The sequence below is a fragment of the Solea senegalensis genome, linkage group LG8 (genome assembly GCF_019176455.1).
Source record: "Solea senegalensis isolate Sse05_10M linkage group LG8, IFAPA_SoseM_1, whole genome shotgun sequence".
NCBI classification, from domain to species: Eukaryota; Metazoa; Chordata; class Actinopteri; order Pleuronectiformes; family Soleidae; genus Solea; species Solea senegalensis.
Window position 1 is genome coordinate 18,723,735 of NC_058028.1, and position 24,957 is coordinate 18,748,691.

At 40.5% G+C, this 24,957-nt stretch overlaps 2 protein-coding genes across 3 annotated transcripts in view; one reads left to right on the forward strand and one right to left on the reverse strand.

The window, feature by feature from the left end:
* sacs (sacsin molecular chaperone) lies at positions 1 to 24,204 on the forward strand. Of its 2 annotated transcripts, XM_044031965.1 has the most exons (11): positions 1 to 142; positions 333 to 441; positions 2,657 to 2,807; positions 5,434 to 5,524; positions 5,601 to 5,686; positions 6,079 to 6,190; positions 7,326 to 7,472; positions 8,095 to 9,580; positions 10,203 to 10,294; positions 10,913 to 10,939; positions 11,700 to 24,204. In XM_044031965.1, exons 2-11 carry the CDS (start codon positions 419 to 421, stop codon positions 23,246 to 23,248), a joined length of 13,764 nt encoding a protein of 4,587 aa, XP_043887900.1. In that variant the 5' UTR covers positions 1 to 142; positions 333 to 418; the 3' UTR covers positions 23,249 to 24,204. The 2 variants fall into 2 exon arrangements, with proteins under 2 accessions (XP_043887900.1, XP_043887901.1); XM_044031966.1 differs by lacking the exon at positions 10,913 to 10,939.
* The window catches only part of sgcg (sarcoglycan, gamma), a 29,357-nt gene continuing 13,330 nt past the window's right edge, over positions 8,931 to 24,957 (reverse strand). The window contains exon 10 of the mRNA XM_044031968.1: positions 8,931 to 8,960. The gene's annotated coding sequence lies outside the window, so the exon portion shown is untranslated. The remainder of the gene's footprint in view (positions 8,961 to 24,957) is intronic.

Below are 24,957 nucleotides of genomic sequence, written 5' to 3' on the forward strand. Positions count from 1 at the left end.
TGAAGGAGTCGGTGTGTTGTTTTAGGGGAACAGTCATGTCACTGGTTGTTGTGGTCGTGTTTGTTCCTGGGAACAATAACCTGCCGTGACATGTGTCGTCTTCGTGGAAGGAGCTTTCACGACGCGCACTGGACTGACACAAGTGAGTGGGGTTTGTCGGGATAGCGGGTTAAACGGTAAAATACAACGTGTTTCAGTCAACCCCTCTGCACCATATAGTGATTTAAAGTGAATTTGCGCTTCGCATACGTCACAATTTAAGGGTAGACGTACATTTCGTAGATGAGGGTGCTTTTTTGTGTGAAAGTAACGGTGTTCTTGTCTTGTCACAGCCGCTCTGCGGGTGGAGTATCCCTGCGCCCTGCGCCGCAGATAGTCCGATGACTGTGAATGTGCAGAGACACACTAAAGTGACGACATGACCTTCTGTCACGACCCGTGGTAAGTTTAATGTGTGCTGTAAGTATGATCGTCTGCAACATAAGAGCGTCATTATTAAATGTGAGCAGCCCCGCCTGCATCACTCCACTGTAAGGATGATATACTGCAACCAAACATACACATGATGTGTGAGATGTAGGGAATTCCCATTGTCAAGATAATTGTGAATAGGACAATCTACATCCCATCTACATCATGTAGTCCAAAATATTTATTTTTAAATGTTCCCACAAACTGGAACCTGTATTATTTTCGTTGTTGTTGATGATGTTATTATTCTGCCTCTATTTGCCTTGTCACGACTTAATGAGGGAGCGTTTGTGTACATACACTTGCAGTGCAGTGGAGGGCGGGGGTAAGAAGGTTTTATCCCATCAAACTGCTGAATGACCAAATTATTTGAGCAGTAGAATGTGTGTGTTTTCAGTCAAACTCCGGTATTGTGTGAGCCCATTTGACAATTCCCTGAATCACAGCTACAACTTTAAAGGTCCTGTGTGTTCATTAGTGAGAGCTAATAGTGAGACTGCAGATTGTGACAAATGGAGGACTTTGCCATGTGGTCAATGAACTATGTAGACCATCACATAAAATAATGGATGTCATTCGTGTTTGCATGATAATCCTTTGCTTCAAAATGCAAAACAAAACACTGTGGCTGGTTTGTCCATTTGGGATACTGTACAACATAAACACAAAATGGTGGCCTTTGTAAAGCAGGGCTCTTGCCAATAGTTTTTTTTATTAAAGACTTATTCTAAAGCTGAGAAAATCAAACTGTTTTTATTTTGTTGTTGTAAATATTGTTGTTGTTTTGAAATTTGAAAGTTTACAGACAGAAAACCAGAATACATTAGTGTGTGGACAGAATGCTCTGCCTATTGATGTTTTTTACAGTCAGTAGCTTATTTTGTTCAAGATTATTGTGACGGGAAAAAATGTAAAGGACAGATTGTTCGTGTCATGTCAGGTTCAGCTGCACTGACCGAGGTAACATGAATAACAGCATTGATTTACCGGATTTGAGGAATTTGTCCTGGATGTGGCTTAATATGATCTGAGCAGGATTTCTACATCACCCTGTGCAGGCTGCCACACCCACACCCACTCCAGCTCCAGTGACTGCACCACTGGGGACAGGGCTGCATAGATGTGGTGCTGAATAAGCAAGAATATTTTGCTTTATGGCTTTAAGACGTGTTGACAGTAATTTACACTCATAAAACACACATGTTGTTTCCTTAAATAGCTAAGCAGTCCATTTCTAGCATGTGGTAGCTGTGTCGTGGTCATGGAGGCTGAGCTGACCAGCAATTAAATGACTGATAGTTCCTGGGAAACAGCAGCGCTCTCTTGGAGAAGGAATCAATACTTTTGTTTGTGACTGTTGCAACGTCTTCAAATGTTTTTTTAAGGATAGCTCATCAGCCTATGCAGCAAGACTGCAGGCTTTATAAAGTGGTACAATAACGCTAACTATTAATACAGATGTCTGACTGCTACTTACGGACCATGAACAGATGGACCTAGTTAGGTGTCCATTCTCATGAATCATCCAGACCTACACCTTGATCAATAATGACTGTAAGCAAGACTATTGACTCTTTCTTGCTGTTAAACCACAGCAGCTGTTGTAGACTGGTCAGTGCACTGAGAAGGGAGTGCAAAATGATGGGATATATCAACAAAAACAAACTAACCTGAATAATACGTACTGCCTCCAGAATCATCCAAGGATGAATACCTAACCTCTCAGAGCTGAAACACACACAGATACAGGATTGTAACATCACGTGGATTGGGTGAACAATAGCCCATGACTCTCAGCACTTACTCAAGCCACACTTCACACTGATGCCATATATCAACATATCCTATATTTATATATTAAATAGCAAAACGGAGAAGAGCTATAGCTTTGTCCCATCTCCGAAAGCGTCACTTAACAATCTTCAATGTGAAATTGTAACCTGTACAAACTGGTGTAGTCTATCTTTCCTATTGGTTGCATCAGTTGCAGTGTCGTTTTCCAGCCTTTATCTTCACCAGATTTGTTTTCTTTTTATTGATACATTTTGTTTTTAAATTGCTATATAGACATGGAGAGGATTTTAACAAATAACCACACGGTGTACATACTAACGCTTTAAATCAACTTTGCATGTATTGTGATTGAAGTCATAGATTATTCACCATTTTCATCCCTACGTTTTAGGTTGCCATGGGTGACAGTCCGTCATGAGTACATTGGCCCAAGGTCCTACCAGGTCCCTCCTGTCACGTCTCTTCTCGAGGTCAAACAGTTGCTCTATGAGGAGACAAACCTGCCAGTGAAAGAGCAACAACTGACGCACAATGGGAAAGTGGTGAGTGTTTTTTTGTTTGTTTTTCAACAGACGGGTAAACACACTGACATGTACAACAGTGTGTCTTGTTACCTGTATATTGGTTTCTCATGACTTAGCTGAAGTCATTTCAGTCACAACCCTCTTTGGGAAGGAAAAAGCAATGTTACTTGTCTTACTGCAGCCAATTTGTTCAAACTTTGTTTTCAACTTGTGTCTGGCACTGCAAACACACTTATTACATATTGTAAGACTCCTGTAAAAGCCAATGTTGGGTAAATTGTAAAAAAAAATAATATTTCATTGATTTTGCAATGGGCATTTAGTTTATCATTAAGGTCTATTATAAACTTATTGTGTTGGTGAATCAGTCACAACAGGAACAGAGGGTTTGTCTTTAGAAGCAGCAGCAGCAGAAAATCAGCCTGTTTTAATGACCGCGTGCCATAACTGCAGAGAAAATGATGCGGCATTCATCGAAACTGATAACAGTGCCTTTCATTGTTTGAACTGTTGACTGTTGTTTTTCTTCTTTGGGTTACTATGAGCAGTTTTTGTTCTCGATCTTGTGACTGATTTTGATCATGTCTCTGTCCTTCCAGCCGTCTGTCTGTCTGTGCGTTTTACCTTCACTGCAGTTGTAGTCGAGCAGAGTAGTGCAGTGTAATGTGCACTGTAATGCAATATCAGCTTGAATGACTGCAGTTAAAAACTCTCACTCTGGGCAGCATGACTAGGCACCTTGTCATCACAGCGTTTTAAAAACTATATAGTAGTTTACTTAATGCAGGCTTGGCATATAAAATAAAGTAAGTGACGTACAAATGGTATATTAAACCACATATTAATCCCTGACTGAGTCTAAAGAACATCATTACAGTTACAATGATACACTGTTTATATGGTCTTATGACCTGATAGATTTATTGTTTTTTTGGCAGATTAGTGTGTTTTATTGCCTGTGGAAGTTAGAGTACTATGGGCTAACATGACAAGTTGACCTCATCTGGGAGCTGAGCGGATGGAAAGTAGCAGGTGGTGGTCAGCACTTGGCAGTCCCCTGATATCGTATGCAAAAATAAGCTGCAAGCCACTCACTCCTACAAAGGGATATGACATACACGACAAGGTCAGGTCACAATTCTCAGAGTGTTAAATCAGATCAATATTGTTATGTAAACTGCTTTCCAGTACAATTATTTTCCAGTCTTCCCCTTAAATGTATGGTATTCCTGCTTTGCACAGTTTAATTAGAAATGTGCAGCAGTCTGATGTGGAAGGCACCGTGCCAGGCACTGCACTTAGCAGAGGCGTGGTCTGCTTTTTGGGAGAAACTGAAATGCAAGTTAACCTTGTCGTCAGTGAGCTTCAAACTATCATACTGCCTAATACACAAACATTTGTGTATTAGAACAATGATAAATGCAGCATATATTTTGTAATCCAAGAATATTTATTATTTATTTTATATGTTATTACACAAATTAAAGAACATTTACATTTAAATGTGTCAGACTGTACTTTCTATCTATAGCCCCAAGATTATTAGTCCTCATCCAGTTCTTCAGATGTGTTTTGAATGTTGCAAAGCTGGAGCATTCCCTGACAGATGGTGGCAAATTGTTCCACCATGTGCTGCCTTTGAGTTACTATTTACCCACAATGCCTCACACACTTGTGTGTGATAGTTTTTGCAAGCAAAGAAACTTGAATAATATTAATAAGAAATTAGAGACATACTGTACATTACTTCATTGCGATGACGACACTGTTTTGCAACAGTGATGAGGATGAAAAGTTTTCCCGACACAAAGCTGATGTGCAACGATTGCTGGGTGCAGTGGGTCACAGTGTGACCTTCAAATGCCTCAAACAGCAGCAGCAGCAGCAGTAGTGTCAGACTTAGTGTCGACTCCCCACTGTATCGATCCTGTAAAATGCATCAGGACCACGGTATCGTTTGCAGTGGAACTGACCAAAAGATTTAACTGCAGCTGTGATGATACAAGACTGATGCTACGCGAATCTCAGTGGCCTGAAAAATGACTTAATGGGCTTTAAAACTGCTGTAAGATCACAGTGAGTGAGAACAATTTACATAAGGTATTTTGTTCATTTTTCACCACATTCACATTTTTCTGGGAACTTTTTACTGAACATCATATGAATGTAAATTTAATCAATTTCATTTTTATTTGTCAATAAAACAGCTAATTAAAGTCAAACTAAACTTAATCATAAGACCACTATTGCACAACGGGTATATCGTACTTTCCTTCACACAGGTGAAAGAAACTTAATGCCAAGTTAAGACTATTCCTGTTTTTTTTGTTATTTATTGTCCAAAAAGCAAGGAAGTAATCAAAAGAACTAAACTAAACAAACTAAATAACAAACAAACATCTCCTTTAAATATAACATCATTTCAATGTATATTAATAGAAATGATGCATAACACAAACACACAATTCAGTTTGACTCGCGAGCAAAAATTAATCTTTAGTATCGTGATAATTATCAGTATCATCGATTTAAACTTTTTGTTGTAATGACCTTTTTGGCCACATCAGCCAGGACTAGAGATGTTAACTAATTATCTCTATTATTTCTAATGATCTATTTCTATTTCTATGTCAACTCACCACAGCTGGATGATCGTGTGCAGATTGGGACCTTGGTGCCGACAGGAAGTCCAGAAATTTCTATCACACTGGAGGGAAGAGGCCTTAAAGGAGGAGGTAGGACTAAAACTGCTGCGTCTGTGATATAACCATTTCTTACAACAGTGATGGTAACCAGTGTCGGTCTTTACAGGCAGGTTTGGGCAGACGACACCACCACTAGTAGAGTTTTTGAAAGATATTCTGAGGAGGTATCCTGAAGGTGGACAGATTTTGAAGGTAAGTTTCAGGCTACACTGTTTTCTCACATCTTTTACTCCCTTTTTTATTTGACTAAATACAGTAGGTTAGTAATACTGTATATCAAATTATGTTATTATAAATGATGTATGTTTAACAGTGATAGGTTAAGTTGTGGGTGAGTAAAAAACATATTATCTTAAAAGCTTTCTAGGCTCATCATTGGATGACTGTAATTAGTCATCATCCATAAGTGTCTTCTTTTACTTTAATGTGAGCTTTATGCTGGATACTTTTCTGGGTATGTCAGGCTTTTTTTATACAAAATATATTATATAAAAACATCCACCAAATCTGACATAACTGTGTACCGTCACAGTTAAGGTCCCTGCCTTCATAAATACCTGGTTTTGCTATGTTTTCTGTTGCAGGAGTTGATTCAAAATGCTGAGGATGCTGGAGCCTCAGAAGTCAAGTTCATGTACGATGAGACGGAGTATGGAGTGGAGTCGCTTTGGTCACCTGACATGGCTCAGCATCAAGGTTAGTAGCTATTACCTAGTTAAACACTGGAGGATAACCAAATGAGTGGACTTTGATCACTCTAAGCCATTTATTATTGACAAAATAATCAGTAACTGATAGTGTAGTACTACAGTTTAATAATTGTTTGCTGGATTAAAGGGCTGTTACAGCCCTTTCTTATTCCAAGAGTTTCTAATACTGCCACCCTGTAACGTTCCTTGGCATTGTCGTGCAGCCGGACGGGTTACCCTTCTGTGTCTGAAAGACAAAAGGTGGCTCGTATTTATCAGATATACTGATGATATTGGTAAAATAAAAGTCTGTCTGAGCCTTAACCTCAGTTCTTTCCTGGTCCCTAAGCCTAACCTCATAGACTGAGTTTTATTTTACCGCTGCTCTGCTCTGAGCGTCTAAATGTTCCACCAGTGGATTTACATTGGAGTCAATGGAAAGCAGGGTACCTTGTGAGGCTGTCAGGTGACGCCGAGGGATGTGACACGGCGGCGGTATATGATGCTCTCGGGATGAGAACACGTTGGCTTTACCTAACCTGTAGACATTCAGACATCATCATCATGGTCACTTTCATAATAAAAATACTGTCAAAGCATATATGAACAAAAGTCATGACATAAAAAGATAAATCTATCAACATGAAATTAATTAAAAGAAATTTGCAAAATGGCTTTGACACTTACTGTAAAGAAATTTCAAATTGAAACCCGTATTTGCATCTTTTAATCAAACAATTATCAACTTGGCCATGTAATTAAAAAAAAAAAATTTTTTACAAAAGTTCTGACAAGGACCTTTTTTTTTCCTTGTTTGTTAGTCACACATGTGTAAGTAAATAGTAAATGCGTTGTGCATTGTGCATTCTGGGCAAGAATTACCAACATGTTCAAGCCTTTGAGTTGGAAGGCTTTTGTCCTGCTTAAGTGTTGTTAAGAAGCTGTTCTTGAGCTGATCCTATGCTCTGACCTCACTGTCAACTGTCAAGGAAAAGGGAAATGACTGTTTTGATTCAGGGATTATTAAAATGAATTAAGTTGTATTAATACACCATTACCTGTTATTCAGGTCCTGCAAATGTTTACTTGGATTGTTTTGGACTATTTATACCGATCTGATTGTTACTCATGTTGTATGGCAGGGTCGGCATTGTATGTCTACAATGACGCTGTGTTCACTATGGAGGACTGGAATGGAATTCAAGAGATTGCAAGGAGCAGGAAGAGAGAGGATCCTTTGAAAGTGGGAAGATTCGGGATTGGCTTTAACTCTGTGTATCATATCACAGGTGAGGATTGTCCTGCTGTTAAATGCTTGCTGATAGTGCAAACCTATTTTCTTTTGTCAGTTTTCAGAAAGAGATTAAAAAGATATTAAAAGCAAATTTTTGTTTAATGTAAAAAGCAAAATCTAAAGTGTATATGTATTTCTATATCCATCTTATACTAATAGAGCAATAAATCTCCATGGAATTTCTACTGAGTTAGCACAAACATTCACTCATTTTTCGGATCAGAGGTTGAAGATCAAGGTTCACTGTGACCTCACATGCTTCCTAATTTTGTGAATGCAAAGTCTTAGGAACCCCTAAATGTTTTTTATTGTTGTTATTTAGGTTAGGTTATTTTCTAAGGATTCAGCTCAAATGATTTATAAACATTTCTAAAATTCAGAGAATGAAGAGTAGAAGAAGGAAATATCATGGTTACATTTACATTTTGAAAAACCAAAATGTAAATAAGGTTTTTGAAAAACCAAAGTGAAGCAAAAAGTATACCAAAACAGCGGAGATGATAATTAACTGTGATCGTGATCAGAGCTTTCTTGTAAAGGAATAGAGAACAGAAAAATGATTAATGTTTATATGAACTCATTTATAATTTATATTATTTTTTCTCTCAATAATTTAGATGTTCCCAGTATATTCAGTGGAGACCAGATTGCCATGCTGGATCCTCATCAAACCCTGTTTGGAGTGAATGAATCTGGGCAGTGTTGGAACTTGAAGACAGACATTAAAGAGATCACAGAACTGGCGGACCAGTTTGCCCCCTACACTGGGATGTTTGGGAGCTCTGAGGAAACCATCCAGGACGGCAGCTTTCCTGGAACACTCTTCCGCTTCCCACTCCGCATGAAACCCTCCCAGCTCAGTGGCAATATTTACAACAAAGAAAAGATTTTGGAGCTGTTTGAGTCTTTCAAAGCAGATGCAGACACTGTGCTCCTCTTCCTCAAGAGTGTTCAGAAGGTCTCCTTGCATGTGCGAGAGTCCGATGGTACAGAACGCATGTTGTTTCAGGTTACAGCCACAGAAAATACTGATGATAAGTTAGAAAGACCAAATGCACTGAAGACCTTGGGTCAGGCGATAGACAATTACAACAATGGTGTTCCCAGTTCGACCATCACATGTGTCACTTACCAGGTCAACATGGAAACTCAGGATGAAACGGCTAAAGAGACTCAGAGAACGTCTTGGCTTGTTTGTAATGGAGTAGGGGGGAGAGGAATGTGTCCCGAGTTGGACTCTCTGGCAGATGATTTGAAGTTCATGCCCACCATTGGCATTGCCCTGCCACTTACTCTGATAAATAGAGAAGACGTAGGTGCCACATCTGGTTTCTCAGGACGGGCTTTCTGCTTCCTTCCCCTGCCTCCTGGAGAAGAGAGTGAGACGGGGCTCCCAGTTCATGTCAGTGGCTTCTTTGGTCTCACAGACAACCGTAGGAGCATCAAGTGGCGGGAGGTGGACCAATGGCGGGATCCAGCTGCCCTGTGGAATGAGCTGCTTATAATTACTGTCATCCCTAGGGCTTACTTCACACTCATCACTGACACTATCAAAAGGGTACAGACAAAAAAGGACCAAGACTTCCCATTGTCCCCTACAGGAACCTATGAGGCCTGGCCAAACCCTAAGCAGGTCAAGTCCCGCTGGAAACCTATTCTCCAGCCACTGTTTCATGAATTAGCGCAGCAGGAAGTCATTTATTCTCTCAGCGATAACTGGATCAGAGTGGACCAGGCTGTGTTCTCAGAGCTGGAAACAGAGGAGGACATTTCAGAGACTGTGATCAACTACCTCCAAAGCTCAGGAACGCAGGTGGCGAAGGTGCCTGCTGCTGTGGACTCTGTCTTGGTCACCTACATTGCTGAGTCCACTGAAGTGAGGAAGGTGACCCCATCTTTGTTGCGGCAGGTGATCAGGAAGTGCAAACACAAAGGGCCCTCTCAGGAGAAGCTGTTACTGCTGGAGTTTGTGCTTAGTGATGCCAATTACAGTGACCTAATAGGCCTGGAGCTCCTACCAAGACAAGATGAGACATTCACAACATTTTCGTCTTGTGTCAGTGATAAGGATGCCATTTACATTGCATCTGAAGAATACCCGAGGTAGAGATTTCTTTCTTAGACATTTACTCATTAATTTATTTGAACAGGTGAAAGTGAGATTGTTTGTACTTGATCCCCCTTAAACCAAATTTAAACTGATGCAGCAGGAAATTTTGATCCAAAGTACAGTCAATCTCTTGTTGTCCTTTGTATGCACATACACTTGGAGATAAGTGTATGTTCTTTTCAGTATTCTGAGGAATATATTTTTCTTTCACATCAACTCAAATGAATAGTACATTTTAATGATATAAATAAACACCCCCTCACCCAATGTGTCCCAAAAGTGATGTAGGGAAGAAGGAGGATAGCCAAACGATGACAATGGTGACAGCTTTAGTTTGCTCAGCTACATGGTGTTACATGTGGAGTTGAATGGCTAGATCAATAGCAATATCAGTATTTGTATTTAAAATATACCTATATAGATAGATAGATAAATAGATATATACACACATATATATATATATATATATATATATATATATATATATATATATATATATATATATATATATATATATATATATATATATATATATATATATATTCAATAGTAAAACACGTGTATGTACAGACTAACATTTTAAGATTCTTTTCATTTCTTTTGCTTTGTTCCAAGGTCTCTGTATCCAGGACTTGAGGGTCGTTTTTTACTGGAGAGCATTAAACCTTCAGTAATGGACTGTTTGAAGAAAGCAGCCAAAACCAGAGGTAATACAAAATGTTACTTTACATGTGTTCTCCTCCTCTAAATACTTATCTGTGTTAATTCTATGATCCTAAACAGTAAATGGAAATGTATGTTGAACAGTTTCAAGCCCTATGCAGAGTACAGTGTATTGTAGATTGTATGTTTAAAAACAAACATCTGACCGAGCTGTATCTCAAACTGAAAGTGACAAATCCTCAGTGCATGTAATGACTGTGTGGGTTATGTGGGTTCATAATGACCGTGTGGGTTATGTAGGTTCAGTCATTTTTATAGTAACACTGGGTCACCTTTACTCCCATGGTGCCAGCAGGGCATTAAATCTGTTACAGTCCTGAAAGATTAGGAGTGAGAGACAGAGAGGAGCAGAGAAGCAGAGAAGGCTGAGTCATGGAAGGGTTGTTGATGTTTGGATGTTACATGTTAAAGCAGAGCTATGCAGGATTTTTAACTTGACAGCTTTGGAATCATTGTTGTGGTGAGATTGGGGGCTTAAATGTTACTGCAAATTATTAAGTTATGAAAAATCAAAACAAATGTCTACAGTGAAACGTGACCTGAGACAGGGAAGCTGTGTAAAATTAATTCCAGATCTCTATACTTTGTCACTTCAATTACAGTGCAACAGTATCTTTGGGGGTGCTCAGGTAGGTATTTCAAAGTGTGTCAGATATTGAATGTTTGTTTGCAGTGTTTTTCTTGTCAAAATGCCCTTTCAAGAAATGGTTTTCCCTGCACTGAAATGCTAAGAGGGGGCCCAAGATTGATATTAACTTTGTTTAAATGTAAATTGTGTTTGCGTGTTGATGCAAGTGTGTTTGCATGGTTTAGATCAGCAGTTGGTGCAATATTGATGTAAGTCTTAAATTGTGTGTACTAACACCAACTACATCTATTCACAGTTATGTGCAGTGTGTGCACTAGTGCAGTGCAATTGGAATGTGTTTTTTTCCAAAAGACCTGAGAATGGGCCCTGTGCACAACAGCCATTTTTGAAAGGTCAAAGTAGGAAAATCACAGGTGTAAATAATCAAATTAATGATGGCTGAGTTCTATTTAGCTTCCTCGCTTTCAGGTGGGCATGCTGGTTCAGTGGTGCTGGTGTGACATTGTTCTCACTTACATGAGCCATTGTTAAAGTGATCTGTAACGCCTGTTCCTGGTAAAACATGTCAAAATGGATGCTGTTGTGCATTTGTATGGTTTCAAATTACTTAATGAAAAATGATCTGTTAAACTGCATCTTCCCTCAAAAAAGATGCTTGCATTTTTACTTTTAGGGAATGTACCTCTATTAGGTGCTGCATCCTTTAATAACAACAAAATGGTGGCAACTTTAAAATATAGTATTTATATATCGCATAAAATAACAAACATAAATAACATTTTCCTGTTTTTTCTTAACAGGGAGAACCTGCACTCAGCTACAAGTGCTGAACCCAGAGCGATCAGCTCGACTCATCAAGGAGATCCTATCAACAGCCTGGCCGACTCGAGACTTCATTGTCCAGTGGGAACCTGGAAACAGAGAGTTGAAGCACCCTACAGTTCCCTGGCTGAAGATTATTTGGAAACATCTTTATATACATTTTGCTGATGACCTAAGTATGTTTGAAGATTTGCCTTTGATCCCATGTGGGCCACTTGAGGAAAACATGGACAAAGTTAAGCTTCTACGAATCAAAACTCCGTCCCCCATTATTTATGTGGACCAGAAGGAAGTGCAGCTTTCTGAGATCCTTATTTCTATTATGGAAAGGCTTGGAGCAGTTGTTATAAAAAATCTGGATCCATGTTTGCAGCACCCTCTGCTAAAGAATTACATCCACCCGTCCTCTCCTGGCATGCTGTTGCAAATTATGGATAGATTAGCAATACAGCGATTATCCAGCCACGTCTCTTCATTCTCAGTTAAAGAGAAGATTGCACTGAGACACTTTCTTGCAGGACTGTCTGACATAACGGAGAAGGAAAAACACACCCTGCTTGAACTTTCCATCTTTGAGAAAGTAGGGATCTGCTCTGAAGGGACCCCAGCATATACATCACTGAGAGGAGCTAGAGTTTTACACCATAGAGCCAAGTATCCACCAGATGTGAAATTATCTGTAAATCTTGTGGGTTGTTGTGATGAGGAAACAATCCGCCTCACCAAGATGCTAAATGTGGAACAGGTGAAAACAACAGAATGTTTGAAATTCATGATTCGGGATATTGAGAGGGGTTTCTATGCAACAGATGAGATAGCACAGATCATGCTTTGGGCTCTCAAAAATCTGACATTTTTAAAGAATGAAAATTCTGCTGTGATCCGATGGCTTTCTGCTATCAAATTTATCCAGCTGCCATGTGGAAATTCAGTCAGAGCCTCTGATCTTTTTGACCCTGAGTTGGAGATTTTACAGAATCTGTTCTACATGGAAGAGAAGACAAGGTTTCCCACAAGTACGTTCATGTCTTCCGCTGATATTCTACATTCACTCCGACAACTGGGACTAAGAAATGAAGTACAGCTCTGTGAACAAGATGTAGTCCAGGTTGCAAATAAAATAGATGAGTTACAAAGAAGCAATGAACCTGAGTGGGATTTCATCATCAAAAAGGCAAAAACACTTCTGCAGATACTCAACAGACAAACTAAGCTGGTCAAATCAGCTGATGCTCAAATTTCATTGTTAAAACTGAAATGGGTTCCTGTCTGCAAGGAAAGACCACCAACTTACCCTAAAACTCTTACCTGGGTTGGAGATACTCTCAATATATGCTCTCTGTCTGAAATGTGTGACATATCCCATGCAGTGCTTGTGGGATCTTCAGTCGCACTCATTGAACATACATCTGCAGGTATGAAGAAGGCACTTAAACTCACTGTAGAACCCCAGGTGGATCAAGTATTGCAACACCTGAAAGCAGTGAACGACTGGCATAAATCTCAAGCATTTACCACAGAGGATTGGTATCAGTTTCAGCAGATCTTATTTGAAATTTATGCCTTTATGCAGGCTCACCTTGAGGATGCAAGAGAAGCAATGAAATCACTGCCTTTCGATTGGGTGTGGACAGGAAAGACATTTTCATCACCAAGCCACACGGTCCTGAAACCGCTCCCTGACCTTGACTTACAGCCTTATCTGTACTCCCTTCCAAAGACAATTAGAAAGTTTCACAAACTTTTCAAATTTTGTGGCTCAGTTGAAGAAGTTATCCCAAGCCATGTGTTCAAAGTCATAAGCACTATCCAACAAAGATGTGAGGGAGAGATCAGCAAGGAAGAAAGCCATCATGATATCTTACTTTTAATCAACATCCTGAGATGGCTGTACAACAGTCACATAGATGTAGATACTAACATGCATGTGCCAATTCTTTGTTACAAGGACCCAAACAAATTAGCCATGAAGCCAATTCATGAATGCACGTATTGTGATGTTAAAGTTGAAGATTTAAACGATTTACTTGAAGATGCCTCAGAGCCCATCATATTAGTCCACGATGACATCCCCATGAAAACCGCAGAGTGGCTGAAGGTGCCATGTCTGAGCACGAGGCTGATAAACCCGGAGAATCTCGGCTTTGAACAATCAGGCCAAAGAGAACCTCTAACAGTAAGAATAAAGAACATCTTGGAAGAGTATCCATCCGTAGCAGACATTTTTAAAGAGCTCCTCCAGAATGCTGATGATGCAAGTGCAACAGAGTGCAGTTTCCTAATTGACATGAGAAAAAACACTGACATCAGAGAGAATCTCCTTGACCCTGGCATGATTGTTTGCCATGGGCCGTCCTTGTGGTCTTTCAACAACTCTGTATTTTCTGACACAGACTTTCTCAATATCACAAGGTTAGGTGGATCGGTGAAGAGATGTGAAGCAGACAAAGTTGGCAAGTTTGGATTGGGGTTCAACTCAGTTTATCACGTTACTGACATCCCCATCATCATGAGCAGAGAATTCATGATCATGTTTGATCCAAACATCAATCACATCAGCAAGCACATCAGAGACAAGTCTAATCCAGGGATCAAAATCAACTGGAGCAAGCAACAGAGAAGGCTGAGAAAATTCCCTAATCAATTCAGACCTTTCATTAATGTCTTCAATTGCCAGCTTCCTCTAGCTCAGGACTCCCCTTACAAATACACTGGTACACTTTTTAGACTTCCATTCAGAACAGAGCAGGAAGCATCAGTAAGTGAAATCAGTAGTCTGTACTACAACACCACAGACATCTACTCCCTCGTTGATGAGTTCAGCATATGTGGCCATCGATTCATTCTTTTTACACAGCATGTTGGAAGTATGGTCTTGAAATATCTGAAATTTGAAGAACCAAACCCAGCAGGAGCACAAGATGTTGTGGCCATCAATAAAAGTGTGTGGTCATCCAAAGCTTCATACGGACCTCTCAGTATACTAAAATCTGCTGCAAAGGTTATGAAGAAAGTAGCAAGCACCAACAAGGTGCCTGCTGATGTTCCAAAGTCTGGCTGCATCATACGCGTTGTTGTGGAGGAGTATCACAACGTGTTCAAACGCATCGTTGATCTCCACTCCCCACTGTTCAGAGGTCCAGATGAAGATCCTAACCAGTACTTTGAGATGGCCGCTAAAGGAGTTCAAACGAGAAGACTCACAGACGAAATGCCCCAAAAGGCAGTTGAGGTCACCAACTGGCTCATCTGCTCATGCATGGATATCACTGAAGCACTCAAGTTCTCCCTCAGTGACAGTGGGAAAAGACTTGGACTAGTGCCATGTGGAGGAGTGGCCGTTCTGCTCTCAGAGGAAGAGAATCGCAAATGGTCAGTAAAGACAAATGTCACACCAATTGGAGAAGTGTTTTGTTACTTGCCTCTCAGAATCAAAACAGGCCTGCCAGTCCATATTAATGGCTGCTTTGCTGTGACCTCCAATCGCAAAGAGATTTGGAAGACTGACACCAAAGGACAGTGGAATTCTGTGTTCATGAGGCATGTGATTGTGCAGGCCTATTTGGCAGCACTCACAATGCTACGTTCAATGGCTGAAAGTGGAGAACTGCTCGACTACAGCTATTATGCAGCTTGGCCAGATCCAAGTCAGGTGCATGATGACTTCACATTGATCAGTCAAGGTGTCTACCAAGAAATAGCCAAAGGAGGTGACAGTCAGCAAGCAAAGCTTTTCTCAGATGGAAACACATGGGTGTCAATCAAATACGTTCGATTTCTTGACGACACCTTACTCTGTAGGGCAGACATCGGTCCTGCTGCTTTCAAGATATTCCTGAAATACCTTAAGAAGACTGGCTCACAAAACCTCTGCGCTGTCGAGTTGCCTGACTGGGTGAAGGATGGATTTGATGATGCTGGGTGTAAAGGGAAGTTGATGGAAAACACCCTGACAGAGACACAGTTTTTTTCAGATGTCTTTTTCCCTAACATCCAAGGAATTGACAAGGAGCTAAGAGATCCTCTGATGCATTATGTCTTGAATGAGAAGCTGGAAGACTTTGCATCAATCCTCAGTGTTACCCCTTGTATCCCATGCTCTGGTCCTAAGGAAGAACTGGTATTGCCTTGCAGACTCATTCACCCTGAGGGAAGAGTTGCTAAACTCTACAGCCCTGATGATGGGAGATTTCCTGAAGGGACTTCTAAAGACTACCTAAATCCTGTGTGTTTGGTGAAACTAGTGCAGTTAGGCATGGTAAAAGATGATCTATCATGGGAGGACCTGCTAGAACGTGCCCAGTCTGTTATTGATCTCAATCAAAGTGACCATATGGCTGCATGCTTTCGTAGCAGTATACTTCTCAGTCTCATAGATGAGAAACTAAAGATGAGAGACACAGCAGCACCAGAACTGTTAGAAAAAATACAGGACATTAAGTTCCTTCCATTTCTGACAAGACCTGCTGGCTTTTCCCTACCGTGGCATGGGAACAGTTTTTCCCAATCAACAATGTTCTCTGCTAGAGAACTGTTTACAACTGAACATCAGGACACTGTGTGTCTCATGAAGCCAATCCTAAATGAGAATTCTCCGTCTTTCAAGGGATGTGGTGCAATGTCATTGGCTGTAAAAGACTCTCTTGGTCTCATAAGAAAGCCCTCAGTATTACTGGTCATCTCTCAGCTCAAGAAACTGTCTCAGTCATTTGATGGCGTCACATTGTATCAGGAAAACATAACAAATGCTTGTTACAAATATCTCCATGAAGAAATGCTACAGGATGAGAATGCAAAAGTACAAATAACCAATGAACTGAAAGCTTTCAACTCTATCCTAGTAGAGAACACATATGTCAATCCATCCAAAGTTGCATTCCACCTGAATTTTGATGCCTCCCCACATCTCTATCAGCTCCCTAACAAATACAGAAACAGCTGCCGTGAGCTTTTTGAAAATGTTGGGGTACAGCCGAGCTTTACAGTTGAGAACTTCTCGGCAGTTCTTGAAACTGTGAAGCAAGAATGTGGGCGAAGGACACTCACAGAGGATAACTTCCAGTTGTGTCGCAGGATTATTAGTGAAGGGATATGGAGCTTGATACGAGACAAAAACCAGGAATACTGTCGAGCAAATTATGGTGGGATCATGTTACCCGACTCAAATCTGACATTGCAGCAATCAAAATCTCTATGCTACAATGACTGCCCGTGGATCAAAGTCAGAGACTCCTCTGTGAAATACTGTCACGGGGATATTCCAAGAGAGGTCGCTGTAAAACTAGGAGCAGTCCCAAAACGTCACAAAGCCTTGGAGAGATATGCCTCAAATGTCTGCTTCACTACACTTGGGAGTGAGTTTGGACAGAAAGAAAAACTCACAAGCAGAATTAAAAGCATTCTCAATGCTTACCCATCAGAAAAAGAAATGCTAAAAGAATTGCTTCAAAATGCAGATGATGCCAAAGCCACTGAAATCTACTTTGTTTTCGATCCAAGGACACACCCTACTGACCGAATATTTGATGACAAATGGATCCCAATGCAAGGCCCTGCACTGTGTGTATACAACAACCAGCCTTTCACAGAGGACGATGTCAGAGGTATACAAAATCTTGGAAGAGGAACAAAAGAGGCCAATCCAGGCAAAACTGGTCAGTATGGTATTGGATTTAACTCCGTCTATCACATTACCGACTGCCCATCCTTCATTTCAAACAATGACATCTTGTGCATTTTTGATCCTCATGCACAATTTGCGCCTGGGGCTACATCAGTGAGTCCAGGAAGAATGTTCAGAGACTTGGACTGTGACTTCAGATCCCAGTTTTCAGATGTTTTAAATCTGTACTTAGGTGCTCACTTTAAGTTAGAACGCAGCACTATGTTCAGATTCCCAATCCGCTCTGTAGACATGTCAAGGACCTCAGAAATCAGTTCAGTCCCTGCATCAGACAGAATGGTGCAAAACCTTCTGGACAAGCTAAAAACTGATGGTGCAGAGCTTCTGATGTTCCTGAACCACATGGAAAAAATATCAATCTGTGAAATTGATAATGCATCTGGAGAACTCAAAGTGCTATATTCCGTGACTGCCAAAATAACAGATGGCGATCGGCTAAAGCGCAAACAGTTTCATGCCTCAGTTATTGATAGTGTGACCAAAAAGAAACAACTCACTGCTATCCCAGTCCAACAGATAACCTACACAATGGACATAGAGGATACTGAGGGAAACTTGACTACATGGATGATCTGTAACCGATCTGGCTTCCCTAACATTGAAAACGTTTCAAAAAGTGTCATCTCAGCTCATAAAAATGAAGACATAACCCTGTTTCCACGTGGAGGGGTAGCTGCATGTGTAAGCCACAACTACAAAAAACCCCACAGAGCCTTCTGCTTTCTGCCCCTTTCACTAGAGACGGGCTTACCTTTTCATGTAAATGGACATTTTGCTCTAGATTCTGCTCGAAGGAACCTATGGAGAGATGACAATGGAGTAGGTGTAAGAAGTGACTGGAATAATAATTTAATGACGTCACTGATAGCCCCGGCATGTGTGGAACTGCTGCTTCAGCTTAAGCGTCGGTACTTCCCTGGTCCTGATCCCACATTGACTGTACTCCAAGGGACTCCACTTCATGTTGCTAAAGACACATTGCGGAAATATCTCTTCTTTTTTCCGTCAAACAGATTTGACATACAACCAGATTGGTACTGCCTTGTTAAAGCAGTTTACCATTGCATCCATGCTGACCTGAAGCGTCTGCTTCCTGTTGTCAGAGCAGCCCAAACTGACAACTCTGACATGCACTCTGCCATCTATATTTCATGGGTTAACACATCCATTGCAAACAAAGGCAGAGCATTTTTTGACAATCTGCTACAAGATGAGCTACATCACTTAAAAAACACAGAGTACAACATCACTTCAAGGAAATCTGTGGCAGAGAATGTTTACAGGCTGAAAACCTTGCTCCTGGATATTGGTTTCAATCTGGTCCACAGCTGCGATGAGACTGTAAATCTCTACTCATGTTTGGAGGATGCAGGGATACCAGTCAGTTATGTAACACCAGAGGATGTTCGAAGCTTTCTTTACACTTTCTCATCACCAGACACATCTTGCCATGTAGGAAAACTCCCTTGCCGTCTCCAACAGTCGAACTACAGGCTCGTTCATAACCTGAAGCTTCTGTTTGACTACTGCTTCAAAGACATGGAAGCAGATGAAATCAAGATCGAGGGTTTGCCTCTGTTGTTAACAATGGACAACATGCTTCAGGTATTTGATACCAAGAGACCAAAGTTCCTGACATCATATCATGAGCTAATCTCAGCGAGGAAAGAATTGTTCATGAATTCCCTCTACATCAGGTATAACACCATCCTGTTGAAGGTTGGAGCTGCGAAGGTATTCGATATCAGCAGCTTTGGTGACCTACTGGGTTCTGTTCTTCCAAGAGAGTATCGAACAAGGGTCCCCGTGAAGTGGAGAGACACTTTTGCAAGTGAATCTTGGCTGAAGAATGTGTGGAACTTCATCAGTGAGAATATTGCAGTTAAGGATGATCAAGTGGATATAAAGCCAACTTTTGACACAATGCTTGACATTCTGAAAGACTGGGCTTTGCTACCTGGAATCAAGTTCATGGCAAGAGAAAGAATAGTTGTCCCTGAGCATGATGTGCTTTTACCTCTGAGTTTGATAAGCATAGCTCTTTTTCCACAGGGCCAAAATGACAAAGTTTTTCACACCCTCATGAAAGCAGGGTGCATTCAGCTTGCAGTGCCCAAAATCTGTGCCAAAGAGAATCCCATCATATCCTTTCTTGCGCAGCATACGGCAAACATTGAAAGTCCATCAAGTATTCTGAAAGCTGTAGAGTACATGATTCAAACATCTGCATTCAAAGCATCAAACCTGACTGACAAGGACTTCGAGGCTCTTCTGTTGTATTTCAACTGCAACCTAGCTAATCTCACGCAACAAGATGTACAGAGCCTAAAGCTACTCCCTTGCTTTAAATCAGTTAGTGGGAGATACATCAGCATTGCAACCTATGGGGCAAACTATGTACTTGCAAAAGACATTCCCACCGCAGACATAGAAAAATGGTCTCACACAGCCTCCTTTTCCTTTCTCACTGACAATCCACAGCTGAAAGAACTGTACACATTTCTTGGCTGCATGCCAATCGACGACAAAGAAATCTACCTTCAACATCTCCTGCCCAAGTTTGAAAGTTTTTCCTATGATGCCAAAGTTAAACACATTGTCTACTTGAAGGAAACACTTATGTCAATGGAAGAATCATGCAAGGTGAAAAATCAGCTCTATGAGAAATTGGAGGGACTGTCATTCATGTATGACAACACGAATCGTCTCAGGCCAGCCAAGTTCTTCTACGATGAGACAGTGAAGGTATTTGAGGTTATGCTACCTGCAAAATCGTTCATACCAAGTGACTTTTTCAAGAAAGTAGAGCAAGTGTCGAAACCAAAGAATGGAACATTGTTGCTCTCTTCATGGATAACCTTTCTGAGAAATATAGGTCTCAAGCATGAAATGTCCCAGCAACAAGTTCTTCAGTTTGCAAAGGAGGTCAGCATAAAGGCCCAGACAGAAAGCTGGTCAAAAGAAAAAGTACAAACCACCGTTGATGTTCTCTTGACCCATATTTTCACAGAAAGAACAGATCTGTTCCAGGGCTCTTTTCTCAAAGAGCTCTCAATGATACCATTCCTGTGTCCTGAGAGAGCACCCAAAGAACTCATCAAGCTTCATTCACAGTACCAAGAGATGAGTGGCACACTTCCTCTGATCCGTTTCAATGGGTCTCAGGTAAATCCAAAATTCAAACAAACAGATATCATTCACTTACTTTGGACATCATGTCCAATTCTACCAGAGAAAGCCACCCCGACAAGCATAAAGGACCAGGAAGGAAGCACTCTCACTGGACAGGAACAACTTGACCAAGTGTTGAACATGTTAGGTGTCAGCTTGGACCCACCATTGGAGAAAGTAATAAGCAACTGCAAGAATATTTGCAACATATCCAGTCCAGAAGATGAAATGGTGAAAACCAGGAACAAAGTGTTAAGATCCACCTACGAGTTCCTCAATGCAGATAAAAGAGATTTCCGACACCAGCTTCGTGGAGTGGCTTTCGTCATGGTTGAAGATGGCTGGAAATTGCTGAAACCTGAAGAGGTTGTCATCAATTTGGACAACGAATCTGACTTCAAACCCTATTTGTACAAATTGCCCCTAGAACTTGGTACCTTTCATCAACTCTTCAAACTTCTTGGCACAGAAGACGTGGTGTCTACAAAACAGTATGTTGAAGTGCTGTGGCGAATTTACAGAAATTCGGAGGGCAAACAGCTCGACCCAAATGAAATGAGAACTGTAAAAAGAGTGGTTTCAGGATTGTTCAAGTCACTCCATAATGATCCAGTGGAAATCCGCAAAGACTTAGAGAATCTAAAAGATTTGTTGTTTTATTTGCCAAGCAATGATGGTAGACTAGCAAAATCTAGTAGTCTAGTGTTTGATGATGCCCCACATTACAAGAGTCGAATTCAGGGAAATGTTGGGGTTCAAATGCTCGTGGACATGAGTCAGTGCTATCTGGGCAAAGATTATTCCTTCCACACAAAGCTGATCATGCTACTTCCACAGAAACTAAGGCCTCGGCTGTTAAGTAGCATTCTCGAAGAGCAACTTGATGAAGATTCTCCAAAAATGTGCCAGTTTGGAGCTCTTTGCTCACTCCAAGGCCGTCTTCAGCTGTTGCTATCGTCAGAGCAGTTCATCACAGGACTGATCAGAATAATGAAACATGAGAATGACAATACATACATAGTGAATGAGGATAAAGCCATACGTCTCTGCAAAGCACTTTGTGAAGGACTCAAAGTATCTTGTTTTGATAAACTCCAGACAACTCTAAGGGTCAAAGGATGCAGTCCCATTCCTCACAGCCGCAGTGAAACACTTGCCTTTCTCAAGAGGTACGGGACATCTGTGATTCACCTCTACATCCAGCATTCAGACAGCAAAGACATTAATTTTCTTTTGGCACTGGCAATGACATTAAAGTCAGCTACAGACAATTTGATTTCTGACACATCATATCTAATTGCCATGCTGGGCTGCAATGACATCTACAGAATCACAGAGAAACTAGACAGCCTTGGTGTCAAGTATGATGCAACAGAGCCTTCAAAACTCGAGCTACCCCTCCCTGGAACACCCATACCGGCCGAAATACATCATACACTCCTCATGGATCCAATGAATGTGTTCTATCCAGGTGAATATGTGGGTTACCTTGTAGATTCTGAGGGAGGGGACATGTACGGGTCCTACCAGCCTACATACACATATGCTATCATTGTTCAAGAAGTAGAAAGAGAAGAGCAGGAAAACACAAGTTTTCTTGGAAAATGCTTCCAAATTGACATCGGATATAGTGAATACAAAATAGTCAGCTCCCTTGACTTGTACAAATTCTCAAGGCAAGATGAAAGCTCCAGTGTTAGAGACGCCAATGCTCCATCAACACCTACGAGCCCGGAGAGCCGTTTTCCTGGTGTCCGCATGGTCCCGCCTCTTTTTGCAAGCAAGGAAAACCTCAGACCTCCTCAAAAAGAATCGCCAAAAAAGATCAAGCTTCATGCATTGCCTGAGATTCTGAAAGAAGTGACCTTAGTAATTGAACAAGCTTGGAAGCTTTCTGAAACAGAGAGAAAGAAGATAATCCGACGATTGTATCTCAAATGGCATCCAGACAAAAATGCAGATAATCTGGACTTTGCTACAGAAGTCTTCAAGCACTTGCAGAAAGAGATCAGTAGACTGGAGAAACAGTCTTTGGCTGATCAACAAAATGCAGATAGAGCTTCCAGGAGATCATTCTCCTCATCATCAACCCGCTTCCAGTCAGAGAAGTTCTCATTTCAAAGATTTTATTCATCATGGAACCAAGAAGCAACAAGTCACAAGTCCGAAAGGCAGCAGTTCAGGGAGCATTATGCAAGCTATGCAGGTTCATCACATTCTCATCGTTTCTTTGTGCCACCAACTTTTAAGACAGTTGGAAACCCTGTGGAAGCCCGCAGGTGGCTGAGGCAAGCCAGAGCAAACTACTCAGCTGCTCGCAATGACCTTCATAAAAATGCCAACGAGTGGGTTTGTTTCAAATGTTACCTGGCCACAAAGCTTGCACTCATCGCTGCAGACTATGCAGTCAGAGGAAAGTCAGATAAAGATGTAAAACCAACTGCCCTGGCTCAAAAAGTGGAGGAGTATAGCACTCAGTTAACAGGCCTCGCCAATGATGTTCAGATCCTGGAAGGATACGGTGTGGACAGCCTGAGAACTCGTTACCCTGACCTTCTGCCTTTTCCACAGATTCCCAATGACAGGTTCACATCTGAGGTGGCAATGAGAGTTATGGAATGTACTGCACGGATAATCATAAAGCTTGAAACCTTTGTACAGCAAAAAATATGATGTTAAAGAGATCAGTGAAGCTACAGTGAGCGTAGATTCTCTGTACAATAGAGGGCGCCCTTGGCTGTGTACAGTACAGACTGTGTAAATCACATAGAATAACATTTAAGCGTTCAGCTGGCAGCTTATGGTACGTGTGCCGATGTATGGCTCCCATAATCCATTCAGCTGGTTCAATATAGATTTGCTGTAATGTGTGGGGAGAAAAAAATCTGCATATGCTGTACATATGAATGCCTTAGCAATGTTTGGATTACCAAAGTCCCCATAGTGTACTGACATATATACTCTGAGTTCTAATAAGAAATATGCTGCTTTTTTTACTTTATCTTTTATAAAAAAAAAAATACACATATGTATACAGTATATTTTCTTGCTACAGAAAACCAGTGGAGTGTAAACATCGTGTGTGTAATGAAGAAATTGAGCAATTCAAACTGACAATTCTGTAATTGCTGTCATGCAAGGTGCCCCTTTTTTGCAAGATCCCAGCAAGGCAAATAAATATAATAGTGTCTGTAATTTTCCTTTTTTAACGGGTTCATTTCATATAATTTCTGTAAATGTGTAAATTTCCTGTAATATAGCCATTCATTTGTGTATAAACAAAAGCATTTTTTAAACTCCTCATGTATTTGCACTTGTATAGCGCTTGTGTCACCCCAGCAAATCCAACTGTGAATGTAAATCTGTATACGTTACTTCAATGCAACTATATGTGTGTTCATTAGAGATATGTTTTTATGGTTATGTTAAATATTGGTTATCCTTCATACAGTAATATAGACTGTTATGTTTTAGTACCTGCAGAGAGCGAGTCTCTTAATACTACATGGGGGCAATGACACTTGCGGCCCAGCTTTTGCTCAAGCAATTCAACTATTTATTTCCTTCATTTATTTTTATCCGTGAATACTCAGCAGGACAGTAGAGCCATACATATATCTATATATTTATTTATATATATATGTATATATATATATATATATATATATATATATATATATATATATATATATATATATATACACATGTATATATATATATATATACATATATACATATATATATATATATATATGTATATATATACACTGTAGTCTGGACACAACCTTTAAGTAACCTTTGTTACCATGAAATAATGTTCATATATTGTTTGGTCACTGGAACTTTCCTGGTTGAAGGGACACTGAACAGCACCACACAGTGGTGCTTGTGTGTTTTACGGCCTCTTTTTCTATTCATTTTGAAAGACAATTTACACACTGGCCACATCATGTGTCATTTTGAAACATAATTTAAAAATGTACTTGTTTGTTTCTCTTGTCTTTAGGCTAAGGTGACACAGCAGGGGGGGCATCTCGTTGATAAACCGACCTAGATTGCCTGATGTGTCATACATGTAACTGTACACTGTTCCACAGAAAGGCCCTAAAGAGTCTGTCTGTGATTAAACACTTCTGGGACTTTAAAACGCATGGTTTTAATTACGTTAATATTGAATTGTTCATGTTTACAAGCAGGACAGCCTATTTATCTATATAGTTTTCCATTGTAGCCACAGAAATTGTTTACACAAATTTTTAAATGTTTACTGTTTTGTGCATTGTGGGGATATATCTTATCCACTAGAGGGCAACAGATAGTCATTAATATGGCCAATCATATATCGAAAGTACAGTATATATACTTCCATGAAACGGCTTTAA

What these genes read in the sequence shown, in the direction of transcription:
- sacs (XM_044031965.1), top strand. Translation starts at nt 419, where the DNA reads ATGACCTTCTGTCACGACCCGTG. An exon ending in AAGGTGGACAGATTTTGAAG is followed by an intron (nt 5,687 to 6,078) that starts GTAAGTTTCAGG and finishes TTTCTGTTGCAG; the next exon opens with GAGTTGATTCAAAATGCTGA. An exon ending in CTCTGTGTATCATATCACAG is followed by an intron (nt 7,473 to 8,094) that starts GTGAGGATTGTC and finishes TCAATAATTTAG; the next exon opens with ATGTTCCCAGTATATTCAGT.